General features: G+C 35.2%; 1 protein-coding gene across 6 annotated transcripts in view; it reads right to left on the reverse strand.

Moving 5' to 3' along the window:
* The window catches only part of ATOSA (atos homolog A), a 99,107-nt gene that overhangs the window by 10,733 nt on the left and 76,026 nt on the right, over positions 1–12,348 (reverse strand). For 5 of the 6 annotated variants that reach the window (XR_009355579.1, XM_059181587.1, XM_059181589.1 and 2 more), the window contains 4 exons: positions 12,180–12,299; positions 9,426–9,505; positions 8,339–8,447; positions 1,194–1,352 (listed from right to left, as the gene is read on the reverse strand). Coding sequence is in view for 5 of the 6 variants with exons in the window: in XM_059181587.1 (XP_059037570.1) it covers positions 1,194–1,352; positions 8,339–8,447; positions 9,426–9,505; positions 12,180–12,299 (468 nt within the window). In the remaining variant the exon portion in view is untranslated. The remainder of the gene's footprint in view (positions 1–1,193; positions 1,353–8,338; positions 8,448–9,425; positions 9,506–12,179; positions 12,300–12,348) is intronic. The other variant, XM_059181588.1, reaches the window with a different exon arrangement.

Consider the following 12,348-nt stretch of genomic DNA (forward strand, 5'->3'; position numbering starts at 1 on the left):
CAAGTAAATAAATAAAATCTTAAAAAAAAAAAATTCACCCTTAGAATGCAGTAAGGCTAAAATAATTTTCCTGAGCAAACTGGACCAATAATGAACAGGCTATATTTAGGTCCCCCAAAATGTATAATTTCATTTTCTCTGTTGTTTCTTAATTGCACAGAATTCTCTTTTTACAGCTTTTAGTCCTTGACAATCTAGAAGGTTGGGGAGAGGGATATTAGGAGAGCAATCAATAAGGTCATGTGATAAGCTAGGAAATTCAAGGAGCAAGGCCGGAGCTGTAAAATTCTGTAACTACAGCAATTTGTATTTCTCAAAGTAAGACCTAACATGAAAACACAGATCTGACTCCCTATTTGATACCACTACTGTAAACTTCTTATAGACTTGCACTGTTAGTCTCCTCTCCATCTCTGTCTTTTGTAAAGTGCTGAAACTAAACATACACTTGGACCTTGTGTCATTTTTACAGTTGAAGGCTTGTTTTATCCTCAAGTAATCAAAAACAAAAACAAAAACAGTAAAGATGAAATCATAGGATCATAAGGCTCAAAACTGCTCTAAATTACCCTTGGCTATCTTACTCTCCCTGTTAGAACATACGTATGGAAACAGAAATAGCTAGGATTAGAAATCAACTCTAGGATAAGAAAAAAATGGTCTCAATACAAATAGGAGAAAGGGGGTAAAAGGGTCTCACAGAAGACTTACTTCACCAAATCGTTAACTAAATCTTCCTGAGATGAGGATCACGTGGGAAGGCAACACTTGTGGGACCAGGGTGCACAGTAAGCACTTGAGAATTTGTGTGAACTCAACAAGATATGAAATTATAGTGCCACTAATAGTCTTTCATTTTTCAAATCACATAAAAGCAAGTCAATTTTCAGCAGAGCCTCAAATGCAAAAGAGGAAATTTGTTGTTAGAGCTAGCCGAAAAAGAGGTTGTGAGGTAACATTTTAAAAATTATGTTCAGTTAGCCAACATATAGTAGTACATCATTAGTTTTTGATGGATTAGTCAATGATTGTGAAGTAACACTCTGGTATTTTAGTCTCATTCAGCCTTTAGTTTTCTCTTAGGAAATGCTTTGTTTCAAGCATTTTGAGAAAGCAGGCTTAAATCTCTGTAAAGACATTTGTCATTAAATTGGTTGATTTTAGCAGACAAAGACAATTTTTAAAATACTTGCCATATAAGGAGAGGGAGCATTATCATCTGAAACACTGTAGAATGACACTTCAACAGGAAGAGTCAAATGTGTGGGGCAGAAAACACCACTTGCCCCTACCTCAGCAGTGAAACCATCAACAATGCCAAGAGGGTCTAACCGATAGTTTAAGACAGATTCCTGGAAGACAAAATTTTTAAGAAATGAATTTTAGAAGTTGACACACATCCTGTTTTTTGTCTGTTTTTCATTTAAAGAAATACATTACCACGCTTTCTGGCACTAAAAAAATATGGTTGCTACTCAAACAGAATCCAACAATGCATTGAAAAATATCATTCACCAACAATCAAGTAGATTTATTCTAGGGATGCAAAGGTGATTTTAATACTTGCAAATTAATTAATGTGATGCATAACTTCAATAAGAGAAAGATAAAAACCATAGGACCATTTCAATAGACACAGAAAAACATCAATTAGGGGCGCCTGGGTGGCTCAGTGGGTTAAGCCACTGCCTTCGGCTCAGGTCATGATCTCAGGGTCCTGGGATGGAGTCCCACATTGGGCTTTCTGCTCAGCAGGGAGCCTGCTTCCCTTCCTCTCTCTCTGCCTGCCTCTATGCCTACTTGTGATTTCTATCTGTCAAATAAATAAATAAAATCTTTAAAAAAAAAACATCAATTAATAATAAAGGCCCTCAACAAAGTAGGGTTAGAGGGACCATACCTCAGCATAATAAAGGCTATCTATGAAAACCCCACAGTGAACACCATACTTAAAGGGGAAATCCCCCAAGGTCACGAGAAAGAAAAGGATGTCCACTTTCACTTTTATTCAACATAGTACTGGAAGTCCTAGTCACAGCAATTAGAAAACATTACATTACATTGTTTATTACACTGAAATTAACATCAAATTAAATAGGAGCACCTTGGTGGCTCAGTCCATTAAATATCCCACTCATGAGCTCAGCTCAGCTCTTGATCTCAGGGTCATGAGTTCAAGCCCTACACTGGGCTTCATGCTGGGCATGAAACCTGTGTTATTTTATTTTATTGTTTTAAAAGATTTTATTTTTATTTATTTGAGAGAGAGACAGAGAGAGAGAGAGCACAGGAGCAGGGGAAAGGGGCAGAGACAGAAGCGACTCCCTGCTGAGCAGGGAGCCCAATGCAGGGCTCCATCCCAGGATGCTAAGATCACGACCTGAGCTGAAGGCAGCCACTTAACCAACAGCCACCCAGGTGCTCCTGAAGCCTACTTAAAAAGAAAGGAAAAGAAAAGAATGACAAGTCAAACATAGAACAAACAAATAAGGTGGCTAACATTTCTACGTCATCACTTCATATGTTTACCAGGCCTGTCATCAACTTGTCCCCCATCAATCTTCTACCACTGTATGAAGTTTGGCCTCCTCTCACTATTCCAACTCACACTTAACTATCCTTAAACTCTACTCTTAGTTAAACCTAATTGTTTAATATGTTATTCTTAATCTCTATAAATAAAAATATGTTCTAACAGAGAAGGTAGAATATCTGAAATTTTCCACAAGGTACTGGCCACAGAGAAGCACTTTAAATCTTGTTAATAGTCATATGCAAAGAGAGAGCCAAGCACCTGAAACTTCAACTGAAAAATAATTCCTTCTTTAAAAAATAACATTATATGTGACATATGTTTTATAGTTTAACTTGTCTTTAGCAGTGGAGAAAAACTTAAAAGCACAGAAATAAAGGGGGGTCTTGGTGGTACAGTTGGTTAAACTTTCAACTCTTAGTTCCAGCCCAGGTTATGATCTCAAGTTTGTGAGATCAAGCCCCATGTCAAGTCAGCTTGAGATTTTCTGTCCTTCTGCTCATGCTCTCTCTCTCTCAAATAAATAAGTAAATAAGTAAATAAATAAATCTCCCCCCGCAGAACCCCAGAAACACAAATAGAGAAGTTTCTTTTTTTTCATTTCTTTCAAGCTCACTTGCTGAAAGTCACTTTTAACAATTTAGTATATCTTGCTAGGTATGAAAAACATTTTAAACTTTTCACAAGCTCTCATTTCTATACATATATCATACGTATACACATTTATCATGAAATGTGAGTACCATATCTTTGATTCAGTAGTTGTCTGGGAAAAAAGGAACACTGGAAGCCATCATGAGCCTGATAGTTTGTATACTGTAAAGTTCAAACTGTGACATTAGCAATTCTGAAATTCACAGTCAAAAAGCTAAGAACAAAAGATCTATGTTATAACCAAGCTTCTAACCTCCCTTCTGCCCCGCAATCAATCCAATGCATATTCTGTGATTTGACCACTCAGTCTCATGGCTGCAACTCTCTTCCCTACCACCATTAACCTAGCTCAGACCCTCACAACCTCTCCTCTGAACAAGTACATCTTCTTCTTTTTTTTTTTTTTTTAAGATTTTATTTATTTATTTGTCAGAAAGAGAGAGAGTGAGAGTGAGCACAGGCAGACAGAGTGGAAGGCAAGGCAAAGGGAGAAGCAGGCTCCCTGCAGAGCAAGGAGCCCGATGTGGGATTCGATCCCAGGACGCTGGGATCATGACCTGAGCCAAAGGCAGCTGCTTAACCAACTGAGCCACCCAGGCGTCCCTGAACAAGTACATCTTCTAATTAAGTCCTTCCTACTCTAGTGTATCCTCTGTATTATGGGTAGAACTATTTTTCTACAAACAAACAAACAAACAAACAAAAGGTATTATATCACCTACTAGACAAAACTTCATGCTTCCTGCTATTAGATCAAGTCAAATCTTCCTAGCATGGCATCTAAGTCCTACCGTAGGTTTCTTGACTCCTCTCTCCCCACTTGCACAGAGTCTCATGCTCCGAGTCAAGCTGATGCTTTCCAACATCATCATATTCTGTTGCTACTTCTGCAAATGTAGTTCCCTGTCTAAAATCCCTTCCCACTCCTCATGCAAATTTACTTGAAAAATTCCTACTTATCTTTTTTTTTTTTCCTATTTATCTTTTGTAACTAAGCTCAAGTGACAGTTCCTCAGTTCCTTTAACACAGAATGGATATGGGAGGACTGAGTTAATTTCTTTTACAATGATAATTACTTGAGTTTATAAATCACTTACATATTCAGTTGACTGTAATATCTATAAAGCAGGATTGTTATCTAGCTTTGTACTCCTAGCATACAGCACAACACATGGTAGTTACTCAAAAATATTTCCTAGGGGCACCTGAGTGGCTCAGTGGGTTAAAGCCTCTGCCTGCGGCTCAGGTCCTGATCCCAGGGTCCTGGGACTGAGCCCCCATCAGGCTTTCTGCTCGGCAGGGGGCCTGCTTCCCCCCCCCCCTCTCTGACTGCTGCTCTGCCTACCTGTGTTCTCTGTCAAATAAATAAAATCTTAAAAAAAACAGAACCTTAAAAAAAATATTTCCTAAATAAAATAAATCTAAAGATGGGTAACATTTTCATAGGAAGAACACCATAAGGCCAATGGCCTATATTAGTTTCTGACTTTATTCAGCTTTTAATGACTTTAATATATTAGCAACGCATGCTAGACCCTCCTCAGTGCAAAACAAGAAAAGGAAATACAGGTATGGATTACAAAGTAAGAAATAAAACTGATCCAATTTGTAGAAGATATGAATATCTATGTAAAAAAAACCCTAAAGAACAACAACAAAATCAATAAAATCAACAAACTGAGCAAGGTCATAAGCAATTACAAACACACACACACACACACACACACACACACACAATCAATCAATCAATCACTTGTATTTTAATACACAGCAATGAAGGACTGAAAGTTAGAAAACTTCCTTTAAAAAAAAAATTTTTTTTTTTAGAGAGGGGAAAGAGAGCATGCACCAGGGGGAGGGAAGATGGCAGAGAGAGAAGAGAATCTTAAGCAGGCTATGTACTGAGCATAGAGCCCAACGAGGGTCTCGAGTCTCAATCCCATGACCTTTGAGACCCCAGCCTGAGCCAAAATCAAGAGTTGGACAATCAACTGACTGCACCACCCAGGAACCCTGAAAATTAAAAACCTTTTAAGTATAATTTATAATATCACCTGAAAACATGGATTAGTTAGATATAAATCTACAAAAGTATGTTTAAGATATAAGCATGCTGAAAACTACAAAAAAAATCAATGAAAAAATCAAAGAATAGCTAAATGAATGCAGAAATACACTATATTCATATATGAAAATATTTAATATTCTGGAGCACCTGGCTGGCTCAGTTGGTAGAACATGCAATTCTTGTCCTCAGGGTTATAAGTTTGAGCCCCATACTGGGTGTAGAGGTTACTTAAAAATAGAATCTTAGGAAAAAAAAAAAAATAGAATCTTAGGGGCGCGTGGGTGGTTCAGTCATTATTAAGCTTTTGCCTTCGGCTCAGGTCATGATCCCAGGGTCCTGGGATTCAGCCCTGCATCGGGCTCCCTGCTCTGCCAGAAGCCTGCTTCTCCCTCTCCTACTCCTCCTGCTTATGTTCCCTCTTTTGCTTTGTCTCTCTGTCAAATAAATAAATAAAATCTTTAAAAAGTTAAAAAATTTTAAAAGCTAAAAAAAAATCTTTTAAAAAAAGATTTAATATTCTTAAGATGTCAATTTTCCACGTACTGATCTGTATCAATGCAATCCAAACAAAATCTCAGCATACTGTTTTGTAGAAATAGATAAGCTAACTCTAAAATCTACATAAAGGTGAAAGGAACTAGAATGGTGACAGCGATTTTGAGAACGGATAACATGTTAGACAACTCAAATTAATTCACGTCAAGATTAGAATAATATGACATTCATGTTCATAAAAATCAAACAGTTTATTATAAACTTCGTGTCATATATAAATATTAACTCAAAATGGATCAGAGAACTAGATGCAAAAGCTGAAACAGTAAGATGTCTAGAAAAAAAGTTTCCTGACTTTGGATTAGGTAAGTAGTTCTCAACCAGGGACATATGTCAGTGTTCAGAGACTTTTTTTTTTAACTGCTACAACTGGAGGGAGGGGCAGACAGTTGTACTAGACTGTAATGGTTAGAGGCCAAGGATTCTGCTAAATATCCTACAATGCTTGAAACAAATCACATAACAAAGAATTATCTGGCTCACAAATTAATTGTGCCAAGGTTGAGAAAACCCGGGTTAGGAAAATATTTTTTTTTTCAAAGATTTTATTTATTTATTTGACAGACAGAGATCACAAGTAGGCAGAGAGGCAGGCAGAGAGTCCGATGTGAGGCTCGATCCCAGGACCCTGGGATCATGACCTGAGCTGAGGGCAGAGGCTTTAATCCACTGAGCCACCCAGGGACCCCTAGGAAAAGATTTTTCAGATACAACATCAAAATCAAGATCCAGGGACGCCTGGGTGGCTCAGTGGGTTGAGCCGCTGCCTCCGGCTCAGGTCATGATCTCAGGGTCCTGGGATCAAGTCCCGAGTTGGGCTCTCTGCTCAGCAGGGAGCCTGCTTCCTCCTCTCTCTCTCTCTGCCTGCCTCTCTGCCTACTTGTGATCTCTCTCTGTCAAATATATAAATAAAATCTTTAAAAAAAATCAAGATCCATAAAAGAAAATAATAAACTGGACAAAATCGAGGTGCCTAGGTGGCTCATTCAGTTAAGCATCTGCCTTTGGCTCACGTCATGATATTCACAGCAGCTTTATTTTTAATTCTATTTTTTTTTTTTTTAGAGAGAATGCACCAATGTGTGGAGTGGGGTGAAGTGGAGAGGAACAGCAGGAAAGGGACAGAGAGAATCTTAAGCAGAATCCATTCAGGGCTCAATCGCATGACCCTGAGATCATGATTTGAGCTGAAATCAAGAGTCAGATGCTTAAGTAACTGGAGCCACCCAGATATCCTCACAGCAGTTTTATAATAGGCCAAAACTGGAAACAAAGAACCCAAAAGTCTAGAGTGTGATGTAAATGAAAAAACAAATTGTGCTATATCCATATTGTGGCAATAAAAAGGAATGAACTCTTGAAACACAGGACTTGTATAAATTAAAAAGGACCTGTGAGCCGGACAGTTTCAGAACCTCTCTGTATTTTTCTACTGAAGTCAAGTGAAAATGTATGCATATCTGCACAAGTACATTCCAGTGTACTGATCTTTTAACCATCTTCCCTAAGGTTTTCACATATCAGATGCTCTTTTCCCCCCCTCACAGATTTTCTTGTAATACAAAGGTTGCAGAACATCTGACACTCACAGTAGCCTTATGCAATTATAAAATAATGACAGAGAATACAGAGTTCAACATCTCTGAAGTGATACCTTGAAAGTGACATGGAAAAGAAATCAATTCACCATAAGTCTTTTCATTTTAAAACTTTGAAAGATAGCCTAAAAATTAAAATTTAGTTTTAAAGACAGCATACTCTTAACATATTAAACCACCAAAATTCCAATGAAGCTATTAAAACTACAAATTTTAAATTATTTTCCCATAAAATATCACCAATTAAAATCATCCTTAAAACCCCATTTACAGGTTCACATTTAAGGCTGTTCTTCTTTCTCTCTCTCTCTTTTTTTTTTATTGATGTGCATTTGGCACATATTACATTAGTTTCAATATTTAAGGTTGTTTTCTAATTAAGGATAACTAATCCCATAATACAGTTGATCCTAAGTAGAAATATTCTTATTAAATAAAATAGCACATTATTGGAAACCTTTACCCAATTTTTAAAAAATAATCTTATTTTATAATAGATTTAGATTTATAACAAAGTTATAAATATAGTTCAAAGAACCATTTGATTTTGTAAGTCAACCTCTTGATTGTGAAGGGGCTATTATCACCCACCACCTCCTACCTGGGTTTTAGAGCCAGTACCACCATGTGAGGTGTGGTTAAGTCCCTTTTCTAGCTAGATTAATGGACACCTCATTCCACTTTACCTAAGTTCTTGATGTCATTACCTACAAAGTACTAGTTCTAGGATGTCATTACCAACAATTCTAACTCTACTTCTTACAAAAAGGGGCAAAGGAAAAAGCAAAGGAAAGAAGGTGATTTCAAGGATTTGAAAAATACAATTAATTCATTTATTTATTTCCCTTTCACAACCAAATGACATCAATAACACCCTAGATCTAAGGTTAAAAAATGCAAACTCTTAAAATAATTTTGAAAAACATTACCTCAAAATTTCCTAAGAGACTAAGACTTGTTATAGGTGGAGCACTAGAACTCAGAAATGGTTTTTCATGAATATCTGGATCATCTTCAATGTTTAAACATGGCCGAGGACTATTAAAAAGAAAACCAGCAAATGAACACATTAAGCACAATATTTTCTGACTTTTTGTACAAAATTAAAGTAGGAGAATTTGATTAATTTTAATTTACTTAAGCTGTAAGATAAAAAATTAATCCTACCAAATTTTAAGATATGAAATATTTTGTTTAAAATTCTGGTTTGATTTTATGGTCTTTGTTATAATATATGACAAAAAAATGTAAGTAATATCCTAGAAAGTTTTAAGAAAGAATTTATAATATATCACATAGTGGCATCTACTAGAAATATATAACACAGTTTTTTATCAGTGTTCATTTTCAGTTAAAAATGAGAATACAAAGGCAAAATTATGTGACTAAAGAAAATAATGAGAATATTACTTGTCAACATGGAATACACTTGCAAGGCTTTTTTGCAAAGAAGTGTAAGGTGAAGGAGGAGGCAAATGACCAGAAATAATCAACCCTACTTAAGTGTTAAAACCAATGCGTTTATTATGATGACAGATATATAGTAGCTACTGAAGCTACTCATTTTCTTATTTTCTCCCTTCTTCATCATTAATCATTGTGTGTGAAATAATATTTAAAATAACCAACTAGAAAATAATATTCCTGTTAAAATTGTGATTTTAGAGTAAACATTTATTGTATAAGACTAGAAATTAGTATAATATTATTTCACAAATATAAACAAACTTAATTTACTTTTTTTATGAAGGCTGTTGTTTACTACGTTAATTGTTAAGATTACTGCTCATTTCCAATAGTGGGTTATTGATTAACTATGACATCCTCCACCATCTCTAATACATGTCTTTTTGGTATGGTTTGCCCTGTAACTTCAGGAATCACAGTTTAATATTTTATGAGTTACAAGAAGATTTCCAGAGGAAATCTAAAAATATACGGAATTTTTCTCTGTGGAAAGCACAGAACATAATTTCTGACATATCTAAGTGACAAGTACAAATGAATTTTAAATACCTTCGAGATGATAAGCTTTTCAGATGCAGTAATGAAGAATCCAAATCAAAGCAACCTGATTGTGTCTTTCTTTGAGGAACCTAAGGTCAAAATAATCATTTTTGATATTTAAAAACACTGTGTTTTTTTTCTTGAATTAATAGACCACTTTTCAAACAAAAGCTGACCATATCTGGCAAATAATAAAACTTCTCCCAAAACTGCTCTTAATTACATACTGTTCTTATGTTTTCATTTTACTTACTGATAGGAAAAAACAGAAAATTAATAAAAGCACTTTACCAGGTTTTGAGTTTTTAAGAAGCATAATTTGGTTTTTTTGTAAAACCAAATCTTACATAGAATCCTAATATAGAAAAAGACTTACTTTTTTACTTTATTGTATATAGTTGATCCTTGAACAACACAGGAATTATGGGGCACTGACCGCCCCCCCCCCCAACCCTCTGCAGTTGAAAATTCTCATGTAAGTTTTGGCTTCCCCAAAACTTAACTACTAATAGCCTGTTGTTGACTGGAAGCCTTACCATTAACATAAATAGCTGATTAACACATATTTTGTACGTTATATGGGTTATGTACTGTATTATATTCTTAAAACAAAGCTAAAGAACATGTTACTAAGAAAATCATAAGGAAGAGAAAATACATTTACAGTAAAACAAAAACAAAAATCCCACATATAAGTGGACCCGGGCAGACCAAACCCATGTTGTGCAAGAGTCAACTGTACTACTGTATTTTGCAGGGTAATAAAAGATTGGTAGCTTTAAAATTAAAAGAAACAAACAAAAAATTAAATAATGATGCCAGCTCTGCTGCTCCTTAGTCCATCCCCACTCCACTGTATGTTTCCAAGAACCCTGGAGCTGCACAGAGAACAGGATTAAAAAATACTACTCTGCATGTTCAAAAACCATTGTATACCCCATTACATTTAAGACACCAATCAAACCAGCTAGCTAAAAATACCGTAAAGATGAAAGATCCAGATGTAAAATAAAGGTAAAATCACATATAACATACAAATTGGAAAGACTTGCTTAATATTGTAAAGAATATTAAATACACAAACCTATTAAATATGATACTGAAAGTCTAAACAGTCTCAATATTTTTGAGTTGTACAAGTATACCATGCTATTTTTTATAGTCAGAAGTATAAAGTTCTGACTATAAAATGTGAAGTTATTGTGAAGTTTTCTATCTAAACTCTCATGTCTCGAATTTGGAAAGTTCTTTCACTTCTTCTGATACCGCTTTTTCCTTGTTCCATCTAGTTCTACTTTTTGGAGTTTGTACTAGACTTACACTGAACATCTCATTTTATCCTCTGTGGTTCTTTCACATTTTACCATGTCTCTTCCTTTCTGTACTTCATTTGAGATGCTTTCTTAATATCTGTCTCTCCACTCACTGATTGTAGTCCAATTAGCTGAATCCATCTGTTAATCCATCTGCATTTTTATGCATACATGTGTGTGCATACACATCAATTAAAATATTTTTCATATTTATAATTTCGATTGTACATGTACACGTTCTTACATCTCAACCCCTGTCCCACCAGAGGCATTAAACCCTAGCATTGTATTAGGTTCAGATATCCTAGAGGGCCATAATTTGCCCCAAAATTGGAGATTTAACTTTCTTTCTCTTACATTACCTTATGTATTTAAGGGTTATATATTATTTTGTATTAAAGGTTATATTCTATCAGGACTTCTGCATTTGAGGAGGAAGGGTCTGCCTTTATCAGTTCAGTCTACCATACTAAACAGAAGTCTACAGTGCATTTTATATCAGTATGATGCTGACCAGTTTTTTTCCTCATCACTCAGGCTTTTTGAAAGCATCCCATAGGTAGGTCAAATATTTGGGGTTATTTTAAATTGTTTGGAATTTAATTTATCTAAAATAAATATCTATGGTCCATGTTACAAGTTTAAATTCTAGATTTCTTATTCAATAATTATTTTTTGAACATAGGCCAGATACTGTATCCTTTCAGTTTACATAACACAGATAAAGCAACAGAAATTATCATGTCAGTAGCAAAACATAACATGTTTTCACTTCTGCTGTGATATTGATTACTTGCCTCAGGTTTAACTGAAATGGCAGGTATAGCAACTAACTACTGGTTGCTTACTAACCATCCTCACAACACTAAAAGAGACCATATCACCCCCTTTTTAATGATGAAGAAACTGAGGCTCAGATTATATTATTGAACTAATGTCACAAATGTCATGCAGGGTGACATCAGTGTCACTCCAAAGGAACACTCTTGACCACTGCACTCAGATCTACAGATCTATTTGTAAAGGTAGAGTAGGGAGATTTCTGTGTCTCAAAATAAGATGTGGCATGGCTTCCAGGCCAAAGACAACCACAAATTTGATTCCCAAATGACCCACCTTATGGTGTCAACTAGCTTTGGTGTTAAGATACAAATTTATTTATACAAACTCACTTGACACTAAATACTTTCTTGATATTTAGTAACAATTAAAATATTAGATAAAAGAATTTCAGAGAAATCTTATAATCCTAATATTTTTATTCTTGCTTTTAGCCTTTCCCTGTATTAACACAGAGTTACTAAGTATATAAAAAAATAAAATGTTTTCTAACTGGAAATGTCTGTTAAAGGTATTTAAATTTTTTTTCAATTATAATTTGGATAAAATGATTTGTATACATTTTAGATGCTTCCAACTTTAAATATGAAGTAAGAGGGAAAAACCTTACAGGACTTGAAAGAAGAGGCAATCCAGTTCGAGGATGAAAGGCTCTGGTTGAAGTTCCATCTAAGGAATGAAAATTATGTTTCCGCCAGACACTTGAATGTTTCACTGGTATAGTCTTCTGCTAGGAAAATAATTAGATTGTGATGGTAATATTTAAGTAATTTTTTGTT

Source organism: Mustela lutreola, chromosome 7 (assembly GCF_030435805.1).
Source record: "Mustela lutreola isolate mMusLut2 chromosome 7, mMusLut2.pri, whole genome shotgun sequence".
Classification (NCBI taxonomy): Eukaryota; Metazoa; Chordata; class Mammalia; order Carnivora; family Mustelidae; genus Mustela; species Mustela lutreola.